Source organism: Tachysurus fulvidraco, chromosome 21 (assembly GCF_022655615.1).
Source record: "Tachysurus fulvidraco isolate hzauxx_2018 chromosome 21, HZAU_PFXX_2.0, whole genome shotgun sequence".
Lineage (NCBI taxonomy): Eukaryota > Metazoa > Chordata > Actinopteri > Siluriformes > Bagridae > Tachysurus > Tachysurus fulvidraco.
This window is the reverse complement of record NC_062538.1, coordinates 2791599-2809098: the sequence shown is the minus strand read 5'-3', so window position 1 is coordinate 2809098 and position 17500 is coordinate 2791599. Positions and strand designations below refer to the sequence as shown.

At 37.8% G+C, this 17500-nt stretch overlaps 1 protein-coding gene across 1 annotated transcript; it reads left to right on the top strand.

The window, feature by feature from the left end:
* Positions 1-2736: 2736 nt before the first annotated feature.
* On the top strand, positions 2737-15016 carry slc13a2 (solute carrier family 13 member 2). Its single transcript, XM_027177374.2, has 12 exons — positions 2737-2952; positions 3852-3980; positions 6683-6819; positions 7400-7623; positions 8461-8647; positions 9260-9382; positions 9474-9680; positions 10603-10718; positions 10830-10969; positions 11387-11548; positions 11820-11957; positions 14078-15016. Exons 1-12 carry the CDS (start codon positions 2809-2811, stop codon positions 14231-14233), a joined length of 1863 nt encoding a protein of 620 aa, XP_027033175.2. The 5' UTR covers positions 2737-2808; the 3' UTR covers positions 14234-15016.
* The last annotated feature ends 2484 nt before the right edge of the window (positions 15017-17500 follow it).

Sequence of the window (17500 nt, the reverse complement as noted above, 5' to 3'; positions counted from 1 at the left end):
TGTGAAAGTGAAAAAGTGAAAGTGACGTGATGTACGGCTAAGTACGGCGACCCATACTCAGAATTCGTTCTCTGCATTTAACCCATCCAAAGTGAATACACACCCGGAGCAGTGGGCAGCCCTTTATGCTGCGGTGCCCGATAGCAGTTGGGGGGGGGTTCGGTGCCTTGCTCAAGGGCACCTCAGTCGTGGACTCGAACCCACAACCTTAGCATTATGAGTCAGACTCTCTAACCGTTAGGCCACGATTTGCCCCAGTTTTCGCATATCCCAGGTTATGGGGTCAGAGTGCAGGGTCAAGCCATAGGAACGGCGCCCCTGGTGCAGGTGAGGTTATGGATCTTGCTCAAGGACCCAACGTTGATGCAGCAGCTTGTGGACTCGAACCCTGACCTTCTGATCAAGATTCCAGCGTCTTAACCGCTGGACCATCACGTCCTCACTGAGCTCATTTACTTTGATTTCTCTAATTATTTTTTCTTATGTAAGTGTATTATCTTTTCACTTTATTCATTACTCTACTATTCTGTCCTGTATTCCGGTTAAACAACACAGATAAATTGTCACTACAAGTCAGGTACAAGTATGTAATAAATAAATCAATAAATCAATAAATTTCATGCCAGGAAACAAATGATTGAAAATAAGTGCTGCAATTGGTTAAAAAATTCCAAGACTGGGAAAAGCTACAGCAGCTTCAACACTGTAACAGCACACTTCAAAGAAGAGCCATCGTGATAAGCGATGCCGAAAGGAACAGATAAGAAGAGATTACTGTACTAAACCCGTTTCGTCTGATGAAAACATTCCACTACAAGAGCTGAGAACAGCAGATCTGCAATATTTTACTGATTTTGCTCAGTCGTAACAGTTTATAAATGACCTCTACACACCAAACCAAACTGACCACCTTACTAACAGTCGTTAAAGTCATCTACCACATGGAATATTATCATATACAGTAAGTCTGCTAAACCAGACTCTACAGTTGTTCTATGGATCCTGTTAAAAGTCACATTTGCACTGCTTATACTCTCTAAGATTTGCCCCGACGACATCTTAGCTGAAGATCCGAATTATATCAGACCGACCGAATGAATCCTTTAAGCTATGACTCTCCAAAAATCCTGTTGGAGTGACTTGGTCTACCTTCACAGCACAGATAAACCCTTAAGATAAGCAACTGTTGACCTTTAAAGGATAATGTGCTTAAACTTTATAGCCACAAGCATGTGCCGTGACGCAAGGACAGTAACCTTCGACTCCAAGGTCCCGGTTTGATCAAAGAAGGCAGATAATTGTGATTGGATACTGGCTGAAATATAAAAATGGTGCAATTTGAAAATGCTTGTTTTATTAAATGGAAATTCTCATAGAAACTGGACACCTGGTAAAAGTTCTCCCGAACCCATGTGCAGATCGCAGAAAGTGCAAGCTCATACAGTGCACTTCCTCATGGAATCAGACTAAGATCATTCTCTTCGTCGAGATAACTTATCTTTACAAGCAAATCTTTTAATTTCAAGCGCAATTCAGACGTTTTATATGCAGTGCATAAGTATTCGCCCCTCCACTTGAACTTTTTCAGGTTTTGTATCGTAACTGAGCTGAAATGGACTTAGTCAGACTTACAAAATGGACTTATAACCATCATATGTGTAAAATTACATAAAAAATTTGGTGTAAAAAAAATTCAAGTCTGAGCCTTTATCTCTGGTAAGGGCGAGGCAGCAAAGTGACAGATGCTCAATATGGGAACAAAATTTTCTGTTCAGATCTTCACATTTTCTCTTAAGCTATGGGAGGAATAAGGTTCCTCTAGTAATAGTGTGAGTCTTGGACTGTACTGTACTGTAGCTGCTGCTGTCAATAGAGAGGAGCCAGCTGAGATGGTTTCGCTGCCTTACAAGCATTTTCCTTGGTCAGTTTCTGTTAGTATCAGGCAATGGATGAAGACCCTGAGGCAGACCCTGTACCCCCTGTAGGTCATATTTCATCTGGGAACATCTAAAGATACATCAGGAGGATCTGGAATCTGAAGGGAGGGAAAGAGAAGTCTGGACTGACCTAATCAGCCTGATTTCACATCTCCCACCACTGGGAAAAGAATCAATCCGGTGCAAAGTTCTGTGAAATCCAATAGATTTGGTTATAAAAAAAAGAAAAGAAAGGAAAAGAGAGTCTCGAGAAAAGAAAATATAAAATAAAGAAATTCTTGAGAACGTCCACCAAAACTCACTGATTGGATAAAGAGTCAATATTCGTTACGATATTAAGCAGTTATTGTGTAAAATAAATGACTTACTATCATCAACACAACCCATTCCTTGACTTCCCCTGAATCTGATAAGTACTTATAAGTTACTTCATCAGCTATATTTTGTCTGTCAATCGTTCAGCTTTTGCTCATATGACCGCTTTGTTTCCTTTTTTTTTTTTTAAGAACTGTTTAAGGTCACAAAGAAATGAACAGAAATGATCGTGTACTCTAGCACTTATACAGTATGTCCGTGTTATTTGCGACTATAAAGCCAGGCGCCTTTAGTGAAGACTGACAGACACATTCAGCTAAATAAACTAGATGAGAGTGAAGATAACAAAAGGTTCAACGAAGGTTTTTTAAATAATTTTTTTTCACTCTATCATCCTTATCTCTCTCTCCCATCTCCCAGCCCCTTTCTTCTAAAGTTAATGTTTAATGTGTTACCTGTCTGATAAGGTTTACATGCTCTTAATTCATAATGTCCAGTCTCTCTTACATTCCTTTCTGATCACACACAGTGTGTGTTTTACATCTAGAACTACAAAATGGGTTTTTACAGTACAAACATTCTACCGTTTTTGACTTGCCTGGAAGAATTTGCTATCTGGCTATGGAGGAACCGTAACTACGTGATCATCTACATCACTCCTTTCCTGATCCTCCCTCTGCCGTTGATTTACCCTTCATCGGTAAGAACACACGTGTGGAAATATGGAGTAAATACGTGTTAATGTGTAGCGTTAATGTCGCTACACATTATGCTTGTTAATGTCGTGTTATTATACGTCTTAATGTCTTCCTCTTGTTAATGTTAACTAATTTGTTTATCTGATTTTAACAGTTTAGAAAGCTGACAGTGAGAGAAACTACATAATTAATAGTGTGTGTGTGTGTGTGTGTGTGTGTGTGTGTGTGTGTGTGTGTGTGTGTGTGTGTGTGTGTGTGTGTGTATTACAATGCCATGAACAAAAGAATATGTCTATGTTTCTTTATTAAATAAGACATATTTAAAAATTCCTGATTCCTGGATTCCGGTTTTATACAATGATATAAATTTAGAATCTTATTAAAATTACACTTGATAAATAATTAAAAAAAACTAAAATGCAACGAATAAACGTTCCAAATTTAGCTGTAACCACGAGACGAATTTTAGCTTTAATCCACCGCAATAAATATCAATAGGGTGTTTTATTTATTAATGAATTATGGAAACTAGTGCCAATGCTAATTAGTCATTTATACCAACTGAATGGGAACTGAACGTGTGAACAACTAATCTAAACTTAATCTACGCTTAATCTCCACTTAGCGTATTGGGTGAAGATAAAACTTCAGAAGCCCTACATAAAACGTCATCACTCATAAATCTTCTTCAAGCTATTCTGAGACCTAAAGCTCATTTACAATGAGATAAATACAACCTGAATGAACAATATCTGTTTTAAGGGCTAGGCAAATTGTTAGCAAAACATCTTTTAGATATCTTTAAGCAGATACAGAGAACAAATGGCAACATGGCCATAAAAGTGTTTTTGTATCTTTAGCAGGATTTTAAAGATGACATTTTTTTTATCTTTGCATGCAGCAAGCAAATTGTGGATACGTTATCATCCTGATGGCACTGTACTGGTGTACGGAGTGTATACCGCTGGCAGTCACTGCACTGTTACCGGTCATCCTTTTCCCATTTCTGGGCATCATGAAGTCCGAAGAGGTAACGAGTGCTAAACTTTTATCTCCTTTTTTTTATTCTTTACAATAGCAGACCGTTTGCTTAGTAACAGCAAAGCAAATCATACTAAATTAAACTAGATTTAAATTAAACTCAAATAAAAACCATTGTCATGCAGAATTTTCCCATAATCCCATCACATGTTATAAAAAGATTAAACTTTATAGCCCATAAAACATTTATACGTAGAATAATCAGTTAATAAATGACAACATGGTCAACAAGTGTCAGACTGTTGTTGTACCCTACAGCTTTTATCGGGATCAAAGGTACAGGTGAAGTAACTTTACATACTGGAAAGTTATATTATATACTATATTTAATGTATATTTGCCATTGTGCAGAATTCAGTCATGCTAACTCGACATTTTTGTTTTGTGAGCCAAAAAAAGTTTCAAAAATCATGCAATAAAAGTAAAAAATCAAGACTGAACAGCTTTAATATCTCTCACGCCGTTTCTGACTTCTTTTCTAAATCACTGGTTTGTAGTTTTAGTTTTTCAGTTCGGTTTACTTCTGACAATTTATTTATTAGCTAAGAAAACAAATTTGCACTGACACATAACTCTGCAGACCTTCAGAGTTAAATATGTCTTTAATATTCCTTTGCACGTTATTTTCAATACATTTAAAAATGAACTAACAAAAGAAATGCAGGTTTATTTTCCCTAAAATCGCGACAGACACAAAGCCCGACTTTACCTGTTAGCAATGCTTAGGCTAGCAGTGAAGTAGCATAAACTTTTACTAGTGACTAGCATGAGCACCAGGAACTATAAAACTCATTTATATGCTAAAGTATTGACATGCTAGCATATAAATTTTAAGACTTTGACTACAGTAAATAGCACCGGAAATGGTAGCATATATAAATATCTAGTCAGCTAGTCAAAGTTATAAAAACAACCTGAATGACTTGAGTATTGAAGTTTATCATTTATATAAACCACAGTCCACAAAATGTGTTTTATTTGGACTTTTTTGACCCACGGTGCTGTTTATTTACATGCTGATGGTGGTTCAACCCATCTCTACCACAGCACAGAGATGCAGCAACATTTTAATCCTTATCTACACACTGCTCGTGTTTATAATTTGACGCTAATCAACCCTGACACTCTGTCTGGATAGTCATACAGTACTGTATATACAGCCTTGTGAAAAAATTAGGACACTGCAGTAAATATAAAGTACTTCACTAAGAAATAGCAACATGCTAGCATATAAATTTAGATACAATTTAAAGTGAAATATAAATTTAAAGTGAGATATAAATTTAAAGTGAAAGCATATAGCATATCACTTTATTTTCACTTATTAAAAAAAAGGAAATCAACAAGAATGAGTATTTGAACTGAGGAAAAAGTTAGGACATTATGTGACCTAATAGCTAGTGTTGGCTGTAATAACCTCGATAAGACGTATCTTGTAGCCGTTTACGCTTCTGACATCGACCGGAGGAAAGTTACCACCAATCTTCAGTGCAGAATTCTTTCAGCTCTGTGATGTTTGAGGGGTTTCTTACAGGTACAGTCTGTTTCAAATCACCACGCAGGATCTCCATAGGATTTAGATCTGGGCTTTGGCTTGGACATTTCAGAATTCTCAGTTTTTTATTTTTTAGCCAGTCTTTTGTGTATCTACCGGTATGTTTTGTGTCTTTGTCATGTTGCAAGGTTCAGCTTCAAATCTTTTGACAGATATTCTTACAATGTTCCTCAAGCACCTTCTGATACAATGTAGAAGACAGTAATCTCTCGCCACTGTGTGGTTCAAGTTTCGCGACCTCAGTGCATCGCTGATTTTTCAAAAATATTCATCGAAAAATAAAAATAAAAACGGTTTCCCAGGATGCCAGACAAAGAAAGCAACTCTCTCAGAGGCTTTGTACATACCCACGGGCACTCAGACAAGGCACATGATTGGTTCCCGGCGCGAGATCTGAGCTGATTGGCTGCGCATCATCGCATCCTCTCCCAGCTTCTTCCCTTGTTGTATCTCGCCACTCTGGTTCACGCTGTCAACCGTGTCTCGCGTATCGGGTTCGAAATTAACTTTACGTTAAGCCCTTACGATGCCTCCTAAGCGCCGTGCCCCTGCGAAAGATTCCTCTAGTGAGCCCAAGAGGAAGATAAAGATGATGACCATCAGGGAAAAGGTCAAACTTAGGGCCAATCCTACTTCACGGATTTTCACCTATCGCGAGGGGTTCTGTACATGTAGAATTCTATGATGTTGAGCTGGCCAGGTCCAAAAATATAATACCTCCATGTTTCACAGTTGGTATTAGATTCTTTTGCTGAAATGCTGTAAAATGCCCTCAGTTTTAGACTCCTGTCCAAAACACATTAATCCAAAAGTCTTGGCCTTTCACAAACTTCAGTCTCATGTTTTTCTCAAACAGTAAAGTTTTCCTCCTTCACACCTCCTATGATAATTTAGTTGTTCAACTGTAGCAAAAGCTTGCTGTAGGTCCCGTGATGATATTTTAGGGTTTTTGGAGACATCTTTAATCATCTTGCGATCTGCTCTTGGGGTGAATGTGATTGGACCTCCTTGACCTGCCCATGTGGAAGCTGTTTTAAATGTTTTCCACTTGTAAATGATTTGATTACAAATTCTTTGGATGCAGGTTTTGGACAGACATAACAAATGACTTGTCTGTTGTTATTTGTTTATTGCAGGTGTGTGTGTTGTACCTGAAAGACACCAACATGCTGTTCATTGGTGGTTTGGTGGTGGCTATAGCGGTAGAACACTGGAACTTACACAAGCGCATCGCCCTTGGTGTCCTGCTCATTGTGGGTGTTCGACCTGCTCTGTAAGACTACTTGATGCTGAACTTATAAACTCATGGGGGAAAAGAAAGTACACCCTACTTCAAGTTTTATATTTTACGTTCTTACGATTGTGACATAATCACAAACATCTATACACTGACAAATAGTTTCAGATAACAACTATAAAAGAGCCAATAGCTTTTAATATTTAGTCCCCATAAAGACAAACCTTCAGAATTTCAAAGATCAGAATGCTTTCTGTAGGAGTTTATGAGTCTCTCACATCGTTGTGGAGAAATTTTGGACAACATTGCTACGGTTCTTTGATTTTTGAGGACATTTGTTCATGCTTAGCTCTATTAAGATCCCACCACAGCATCTCCATGGTGTTGAGGTCCAACACCTTGGTTGACCTTTTTTCTGCTAAATAAAAGCAGAATCGAAGGAGGGTGTACTTTTAATTTTATATGTGTGTGTGTGTGTGTGTGTGTGTGTGTGTGTGTGTGTGTGTGTGTGTGTGTGTGTGTGTATGTATATATTGTCTGTTTGCAATTTTGCTAACTGTATTTCTGCGTGTGATGTATCTCATGCATTTTTCTTCCCTTCCTTGTGTTTCTCAAGGTTGATGTTGGGCTTTATGAGTGTAACAGCTTTCCTGTCCATGTGGATCAGTAACACCGCTACCACTGCCATGATGCTGCCCATCGCCCAGGCCGTGCTGAACCAGCTCAGTAAAACAGAAGCCGAGAGAGACGAAAGAGAGCGGAGAGAAGGCATAGACAACCAGACTTTCGAGATGACCGAAATCACCACCGGCAAAATGCCCATAAGAAACAGAAGCCAACGTAATGCCAACCAGCATAGAGTTTGTGCTATATTTACATTTAGAACAATATTACAAATATTATAAACATATCCATACCTACCTTATGACCTTCACCCGGGGCACGACCTTTTCAAGACTTAGACATTTACGGAACTTAGCAGACGCCCTTAAATTCCAAAGCGACTTAAACTTAAATACTGTTGGGCTTCTGTGTCTAGATTACCTTGAATTTATATATAGATTGCATTTAATGTGGCAAATAATAATAATAATAATAATAATAATAATAATAATACTTATTATTATTATAATAATTCTTCTTCTTCTTCTTCTTCTTATTATTATTATTATTATTATTATTATTATAGTACTTATTATTATAACACTTATTATTTTAATACTTATTAATATTATATGCAGGTTTATCACCTTTATCCCATCAGTAAGACTCCATCTTGCATCACATTCAAGTTTTATATATTTTTTCCCCCTATGATCAGTTAGCAGATGTAAAAAAAGAGAGATATTTTGGAGCATGTACAGTATACGTGTCGATGTAAACACAAAAAACACTAGAAGATACATAATACACTTGTGCTTACTAGAGCAAGACCAATGCTCTGGTCCATGTTCTATACACAGGACACTAACACATAACTTGGACTACTAATATTATCAAAATCAGGACAACAAACAACCCATGAGTTTGTCTTATTGAAGCGTGGTTTAGAGGAAACCCTGAAAGCCGTAGCTGTCATATGGATTTATTGTTTATGACTTTAATGGCTATTATTATGTTAATACTGAATAAATTATATACAAATGATGATGCTGTTAATTTCTCATATCGTACCAGATGTGATCTCGTGTCCGGAGGACACCTTGGATTCTGTAGCAGAGTTTCAACGCAAGGCTCGGGAACAGAAGTATCTCTGGCTGAATAAAGGGATGAGTTTGAGCGTGTGCTACTCTGCCAGCATCGGGGGCACAGCCACCCTTACAGGCACAACACCAAACCTTATCCTCAAAGGTCAGATGGACAGGTAAGGCTTTTTGTAGCTGATTACGTCTAAGTGAACTCCATTCACTCGGACGGTTTTAAAAATCTCGCTTTGGCGATTCATCTAATTCGTAAAAATGGTATATTTCAAGAATTTTTTTGCGAATTTATTAATAATTCAGTTCTTTCATGATTAACACCTACATTTATGGAGAATTCGTTTACGGCTGTTGGAATTATCTGCCAAAACACTTGAGACTGGTCTCGATTACATCTTTACAATCGTTCTATATAAGTATTTTTTAACCCCAAAAACTGAATGCATGACCTTTTTTTTTGCCCTTAATCTTCACCACCTTCATCATGCCTCATGGAATTATGTAAATTCTGTCGATAATATTGCTAATATAAACATGTATGTATTTTTTTGTTCAAAATATTTTCTGATCATTTGAACGATGCTTTATAAAAACACACCGTTCGTTTTTTTTCCCAACCATGATGTTCAGTCATGGAATTTCCAAAAATACGTCTTATACAGTTAGATCCTTACTGAAATATTGAACATTGTCACCAGAGAAATGTCTTATTGATTAATAAAACCAATGTTTTATGTATAATGACGTTTAATGTTGTATGTTTTTGTTTTTTTTAGCCTATTCCCAGAAAACCCTAATGTGATCAACTTTGCCAGCTGGTTTGGCTTTGCGTTTCCCAACATGTTGTTGATGTTGCTTTTGGCTTGGGTCTGGCTGCAGTTCATGTATTTGGGTTTGAAGTACGTCAAAGAAAAACAACGTAAAATGTGCTAGGAATCCCTGATGGATGATCTGAGATCTCCTAAGTATTGAATTTTTGTTTCTTTACAGTTTTAAGAAGACATTTGGCTGTGGGGTTGAAAGCGCAGGTGATGATGAGGCCTATGATGTGATCAAGCAGGAATTTAAGAAACTGGGCAGAATAAAATTTGGTGAAGGTGCCGTGCTTACTATTTTTGTGGTGTTGGTCGTGTTGTGGTTCAGCAGAGAGCCAGGATTCATGCCAGGTTGGGCTTCTTCGCTTAACGAACTTGGACCGTAAGTGCAAAACTGATAAAAACACATGTCTATTAATTTTTTGTCCAGGAAATATCTATAATCGACACTTTCATACATCTATTTTGAATCTTTATTATTAAAAGCACTGGATTTAAACCACATAAACCTCCCAGATATCTCTATACTCCTATTTTCTGTAGTTCAATATGAAAATCTAGGACAAAAGTCAGAGCACTCCATCAAGTGTTCGTGATGTTTCATTACACAATGTTTGTAAAATCAAAGTCAGGCATTTGCATTAGTCACGATCAGCTCTGGTGATTAATAATAATAATAATAATAATAATAATAATAATAAGTATTATATGATCATATTATTATTATTATTATTATTGTTGTTGTTGTTGTTATTATTATTATTATTATTGTTATTATTATTATTAATTATCCTCTTAAACCATCATTTATGATCATGTCTTTAATATACTTCTCAGGTTATTTAAATAAATGTGAAAATAAAAATAATAAATTATTGTAGCTTTGAACTCTCTTATAAGTGCTAAAAATACATCTACCATCATTCGTTATTTAATCAAACCAGTCATTAATCAATTCAGCGCTTTATTCTTGTTCTGTGTACATACTGTAGGATGCAGGAGGAGTGTCGTGGAGTAGAAAATTTTACTTAATTGAGAATCTAGTTGTGTTAAGTCACGTCTAAACTTCTGAACAAAAATGGGGCATGGACAAGGGGCGTGTCTATAAAAAGACTGACAGGACTCACAAGTGTTCCTAGACCACATATTTCCATACATGGTACACATACAGTATTTTCCAGGTTATTTGTTATAGCAAGAAATAAAACACTTTACAAATCCACTATTGTGTCTTTAAACATTTTAAGCATTACAGGAAATGACAAAGTCCATCATCCTTAAAAAGCTCCACGTTTTTCTCACAGGTTTATCACTGATGGCACGGTGGCCATTCTTATATCCACCGTGTTCTTCCTCATCCCAGCTGAAATAACATGTTTGTGTGGTTCAATGGAAGATGATCACGAAGGAACCGTAGAAGGCAAGGCAAATCCTTTTGTAGTTTCATTAGCAAGTATATTTCATGGACTGGAAAAAGAGATCTTGTTGGTACAGTAAGGAAGACACATATTTATTTATTTATTTTATTCAGGAGGAGACGCAGTGCAGCCGATTCAGAAGAAACCCAAATCTCCTCCAGCTCTGCTGGAATGGAATGTGGTGCACAAGCAGATGCCGTGGAACATTGTGCTGCTTCTGGGAGGTGGATATGCCCTGGCAACTGGCAGTGAGGTAAAAAATAAATAAATAAATAGATACATGATGCTTTTGAGTATGTAAGCTGTGGTACATTATGCATTTGACAATGCTTTTGTCGTGCTGTTCACGTCCGAATTTTACCATTCGATTTTTCACGTACTGTACTAAGCCATTTTCTACCAATTTCTCCCCAATTTGGTCACCACTTCCTACCCACCATCCAACTCTCCCTTATGCACCACCTAGAAAACAGTGATAGTGAACGCTAACACGTGTCCTCGTTTGTACTGTTTGCCCATCTGTTGCATTATTAACCTTAACATTTGCTAAAGTTTCTCCTGCGTGACATTAAAGACACTTCCTGACATTTCACCATTTCACGTTAATTTAATTTAAAATGAAAAGTTTCCAGATATTAGACGTTTGCAAAAAATATTGTTGTTCTTCCAGGTGTCTGGACTGTCGAAATGGCTGGGTGAAAGTCTTGCCCCTCTTCAGAGCATCCCACCATTTGCCATCTCGATACTGCTCTGTCTGCTGGTGGGAACATTTACAGAGTGCTCCAGCAACACGGCCACGACGACGCTCTTCCTCCCCATTCTCGCTTCTATGGTAAGAGCATTTATTGGCACTTCAATACGAATTATTCAATACAATGTACAGTAAAGATGTGGAAAAGAGAACATTCTCAAGCAGTGGTTATGATTGTAGGGTCTGTAAAGCATGTCATGTTTCTGATATCTTGAATTGGTTCATCGAATAGGTTTTCTGAGACTTGGATAGGTTTAATCCAAAAATATCCAAAGTTATTAAATACAGAATTAAAAATATAGTCCAGATCACCAAATGTACAAAACTGACCCTAAATGTTTGTGTTCCCCAGGCCACAACTATAAATCTCCATCCTCTGTATGTCATGCTGCCCTGCACCATCAGCGCCTCCATGGCTTTCATGCTGCCAGTGGCCACTCCACCCAACGCCATCGCTTTCTCATACGGCACTCTCAAAGTACTCGACATGGTAAAGGCATCACTTCTTCACATCACTCCACTATTACTTTAGTATAATGGTTTTTCATCCGTATTTCTACCAATATAACAAACCGTAATATTTCTAAATGAGGCACAATCGTTCCCTTATTGACTCTGACTTGGGCATTGGTCTCACTAAATACGGTCTTTGTTTTGACCAAAAGAAAAGACGCCACGTTGTCGTCTTTTCCTTGGCTATATTTACAGCATTTAATCATAGACGCCTCGTCGAGGGCAACGTATATTTTACAGCTGAATATTAAGTGCCTTGCTTCTGGTGGACCTGGTATTCAAGCACACAACCTTCCTGATTTGTAGTCCAACACTTAAACCAGCAGGCTACCACGACTTACCCCTCAGGCTAGTCCTGGTTTTGTACTTGTCAATGCCATGTTTGGCTACAACCTCATTAACTCTTCCTTCTTCTTCTTCTTCTTTCGGCTTTTCCCTTCAGGGTCGCCACACCGAATCATCTCTCTCTACTTATCCCTATCTTCTGCATCCTCAACACTTTCACCCACTAACTTCATATCCTCATTAATTACATCCATATACCTCCTCTTTGCCTCCTGCCTGGCAGGTCCATGTCCAACATTCTCCTACCAATATACTCACTCTCCCTACTCTGATGTCCAAACATGTCCAAACCATCTTAATCTGGCCTCCCTAACTTTGTCCCCCAAACGTCCAACATGAGCTGTCCCTCTGATGTACTCGTTCCTAATCCTGTCCAATCTTGTCACTCCCAAAGAGAACCTCAACATCTTCAGCTCGGCTACCTCTTATTAACTCTTCCTCAGAGGCCAAAAAAATGGAGCTTGCTCCTGTTTTTATTTTGTCCATGTTCTACAATGAATGTCTTTGCCATATCTCATTCTACAATGGTGGTTAATATGAAGCTTATATGAAAGCAGACACTCTGAAGACACTGAGAATTTGTAGTGTTTTAGAAATATTTCAGTTTTTCCCTAGAATACTAAGGGTAATATATTCATAGAAAAGTTCCATAAAAACAAAAACAATTTTTCTTACGAATGCTTCTATCTTCAGAGCAAACAATCATATCAAACCCATTTCTGCACTCAGATGCTCCAATTGTATCTCATGTCTCATAAGTCCATTTTCATTCCATTAACTGGTGGAATGGCTCATGAGATGGACTATTATTATTATTATTATTATTATTATTATTATTATTATTATTATTATTATTATTATTATTATTATTATTATCAGTCATATGGTATTATGGTTTCTGCCTACCTATGATATTTATTTATTTATTTATTTACTTTTACAATTTAGAATTAACACATTAATTCACCGTGCCCCCATTTAGTGCTTAGTGGTTAGCACGTTTGCCTCACACCTCCAGGGTCGGGGGTTCGATTCCCGTCTCCACCTTGTGTGTGTGGAGTTTGCATGTTCTCCCCGTGCCTCGGAGGTTTCCTCCGGATACTCCGGTTTCCTCCCCCGGTCCAAAGACATGCATGGTAGGTTGATTGGCATCTCTGGAAAATTGTCCGTAGGGTGTGTGTGTGTGTGTGTGAGTGAATGAGAGTGTGTGTGCCCTGTGATGGGTTGGCACTCCGTCCAGGGTGTATCCTGCCTCGATGCCCGATGCCGCCTGAGATAGGCACAGGCTCCCCGTGACCCGAGAATAGTTCGGATAAACGGTAGAAAGTGAATGAATGAATGAATGAACCTTAATTCAGTTCTTTTTTTTTTTTTTTTTGAGCATGAGTAGGCACCAGAGATGGGGGACTCGAGTCATATCACTTGACTCGAGTCAGACGTAAGTCGCAAATTTGAGACTTAGTTGACAAATATTAAAAAAAGATGTGACTTGAATTTGACTTGACATTCATGACTTGAGACTTACTTGTGACTTGCACATGTGTGACTTACTCCCACCTCTCATAGTTCATTCCTCTACACCTCGGTCACATTACATGATACTGTTAGAATATTTCCTCCAAATAATCGATGTGAAATATAAACTAAGCTCCGTATTGAAACCAGTGATGAATAGAGAATTTTGAAATCTTTCTATAAATATACAACATCGATCCAAGTATCTGAGTAATTGTGTTTCTGCTCTTTCCAAAGGCAAAGGCTGGCTTCATGCTCAATTTGATCGGCATCTTGTGCATCAACTTGGCGATTAACACGTGGGGAACACTTATGTTCTCACTCGACACCTTCCCCCCGTGGATCAACGGCACAGCAGCTCCAACTATAACACCTACAACTGTAATACCCTGAACAAAGCTTTCCAGAAGAGCGAGAGAACGGACGGCGGCGGTGAGAAGAGAGCTGCAAGAGAACGAAGATGCGTGTTTTCTAATAAACACTAAAGGGTGAATGTATTAATGTAGCAAAACTCTCAGAAGCTGCTCCATCGGCCTGAGCAATATTGAACAAACGTACGGACGTGACTAACCCTCGAACTATACGGTTACTTATTCATTTTTTTTACACATCATAGGTGATTGATGAAGTAATTAGAAGTTTGTGTTCAGTGTTTAAGTAGAAGATATTCAAGGCTTTTTAGACTACAAAATCTAATATATCTAAATATTTCATTTTCTTATATATATATATATATATATATGTATGTATGTATGTTTTTTGTACGTTATCGGAAGGTCCAGGACGTGTAAATTAATGAAATTTGTTAACAAAAGCATCTACGTGTCAAACTACGTGGAAAGAAGGATATTTGTGATGCTTCACATGCAATAAGGCAGAAAGCTCCTGGCTGAAAGGGTGCAACGGAAAGTTTAAAGGCTATCAGGGGAGACGTCATGTGATGCTTCTGTCTCTCGCCAGACTAATAATACTGCAGTGTGTGAAGGAGGGGAAATGTAGTGGAAAGCGTCCCGAAAAAATTTGAAATAAATAAATCCTTTTCAAATGAAATAAAGAAACTCTCGGTTCTACTCATAGCTGAAACACAACTGTAATATAGTTTGGATGGACAAGCAGCAAAAAGGTTTTCTGAATAAAAGTGAAAGCTGGGAAATTTTTATTTCCTCTCACAAACAACTACTTCTGTTTTACAAATTTGATCCTATACTGTAATCAGCCCAACATTCAGCAGCGTAGAGAGTAATAGTGTAACCAGGGACAATCAACGGTCCTTTTCCTGGCATGTTGCTAATGTGACACGCTCACGTCGGTTTCTTCTCAACATCGTCAGGAGGATTCGGCCATTTCTATCCACACAGGCTGCTCGGCTGCTTGTTCGGTCTCTTGTCATTCCGAATCTGGACTAATTCACCTCTCTGCTGTCAGGTCTACTGTACCTCTGAACGTTTTATTAGTCTTTATTAGAAAAATCTGTCTTTTACAAATAATCCAAACATGGCATTGCAGCTCTCCTGTTTTCAACCTGCCCAAGTTCTCCACACTACCCCACTGCTGCTCTCCTCCTCTGGCTTCTGGTAGCTGAACACATCAGATTCAAAACACTGAAGCTTGCCTACAAAGCCAAAGATGGACCAGCTCCCTCTTACCTTAAAGCTCTTATCACCCTCAGATCTACCAGCACTGCCCCACTGGTCCCACCATCTCTCACAGTAAGAGGTAGGAATACATCAAGTTTAGTGAACTTCCTCTAGATGTCCAAACAGGACGAGTCTGTAACCTAGTGAACCAGTGTTAATGTATTCATCAACAGATACTTCATAAGGGCGTCTGCCAAATGCTGTAAATGTAAATGTAAATAAATTCATTGCAGATACGTACATCGGTTAATCCTGTGCATAGTTGTTGGTATTTCAGAAAGTGCAGATCTCCGATGTTAAGTCTGATTATAAGCACTAGTTATAACCGTGGTGAGCAGATAAATCAGCTCAAATCCTACAAAGCTTTGAACCTTGAGACTGAAGAGCTTCCGTGTTTCGTTTGTCCGTTTTGAAAAGCTTTTCTGATCATCATGGTTGTAAAGAGCCATTATTTAAGTTACAACATCAGTGTAAAGTTCTTCATCATCATGAAAGTTCTATCTATCTATCTATCTATCTATCTATCTATCTATCTATCTATCTATCTATCTATCTATCTATCTATCTATCTATCTATCTATCTATCTATCCATCCACCCATCCATCCATCCATCTATCGACCCACCCACCTATCCACCCATACACCCATCTATCTATCTATCTATCTATCTATCTATCTATCTATCTATCTATCTATCTATCTATCTATCTATCTATCTATCTATCTATCTATCTATCTATCCACCCACCTATCTATCCACCCACCTATCCACCTATCTATCTATCTATCTATCTATCTATCTATCTATCTATCTATCTATCTATCTATCTATCTATCTATCTATCTATCTATCTATCTATCTATCTATCTATCAACCCACCTATCCACCCATCTATCTATCTATCTATCTATCTATCTATCTATCTATCTATCTATCTATCTATCTATCTATCTATCTATCTATCTATCTATCTATCTATCCATCTATCGACCCACCTATCTATCTATCTATCTATCTATCTATCTATCTATCTATCTATCTATCTATCTATCTATCTATCTATCTATCTATCTATCTATCTATCGACCCACCTATCTATCTATCTATCTATCTATCTATCTATCTATCTATCTATCTATCTATCTATCTATCTATCTATCTATCTATCTATCTATCTATCTATCTATCTATCCACCCCCTCCCTATCTATCTATCTATCTATCTATCTATCTATCTATCTATCTATCTATCTATCTATCTATCTATCTATCTATCTATCTATCGACCGACCTATCTATCCACCCACCTATCCACCAATCTATCTATCTATCTATCTATCTATCTATCTATCTATCTATCTATCTATCTATCTATCTATCTATCTATCTATCTATCTATTCAATACATTTACAACACAGTACAGTGGTACCCCGCTTATCGACCTTAATCCGTTTCTCAAAACAGGTCGAAATGCGAAAAGGTCGAAGAGCGAATGTAATTATCCCATAAGAAATAACGGATACCCAATTAATCCGTTCCTGACCTCCACCTATACCCAATAATTAACAATTTTTGCCCCATTTTTATCACTATTAATACTAAATAACACATAAAATAATACAGGTACATAAATAATATTGTATATAATACAGTAAAAAGTATAAATTAAAAACTTTACAAAAGTAACCAAAAAAATTATTGTACTGTACTTACTCGTTAAGTCACAGTGACGGCTTGATGGAATGGGCGGGAGGAGGCTGAGTGGTGGTGTTAGTTGGAGGAGGATGAGCCCTCACTGCCAGGAGACTTTACACTTTAAACAAAGTATTGTATATACAATATACACGCACTAAATCGTTATATTGACGGCTAAATAACACTAATATTGTTCACAAACCGAAGTGTAATTTACGATAGATGCTCTCTCCATGAAGGCTGAGGGGAGACTGGGAAGATCCTTCGCCTCGCGCTACGTGGGTCGAGGTCGATAAGCGGGGTTTGGTCGTTCAGCGGTACCACTG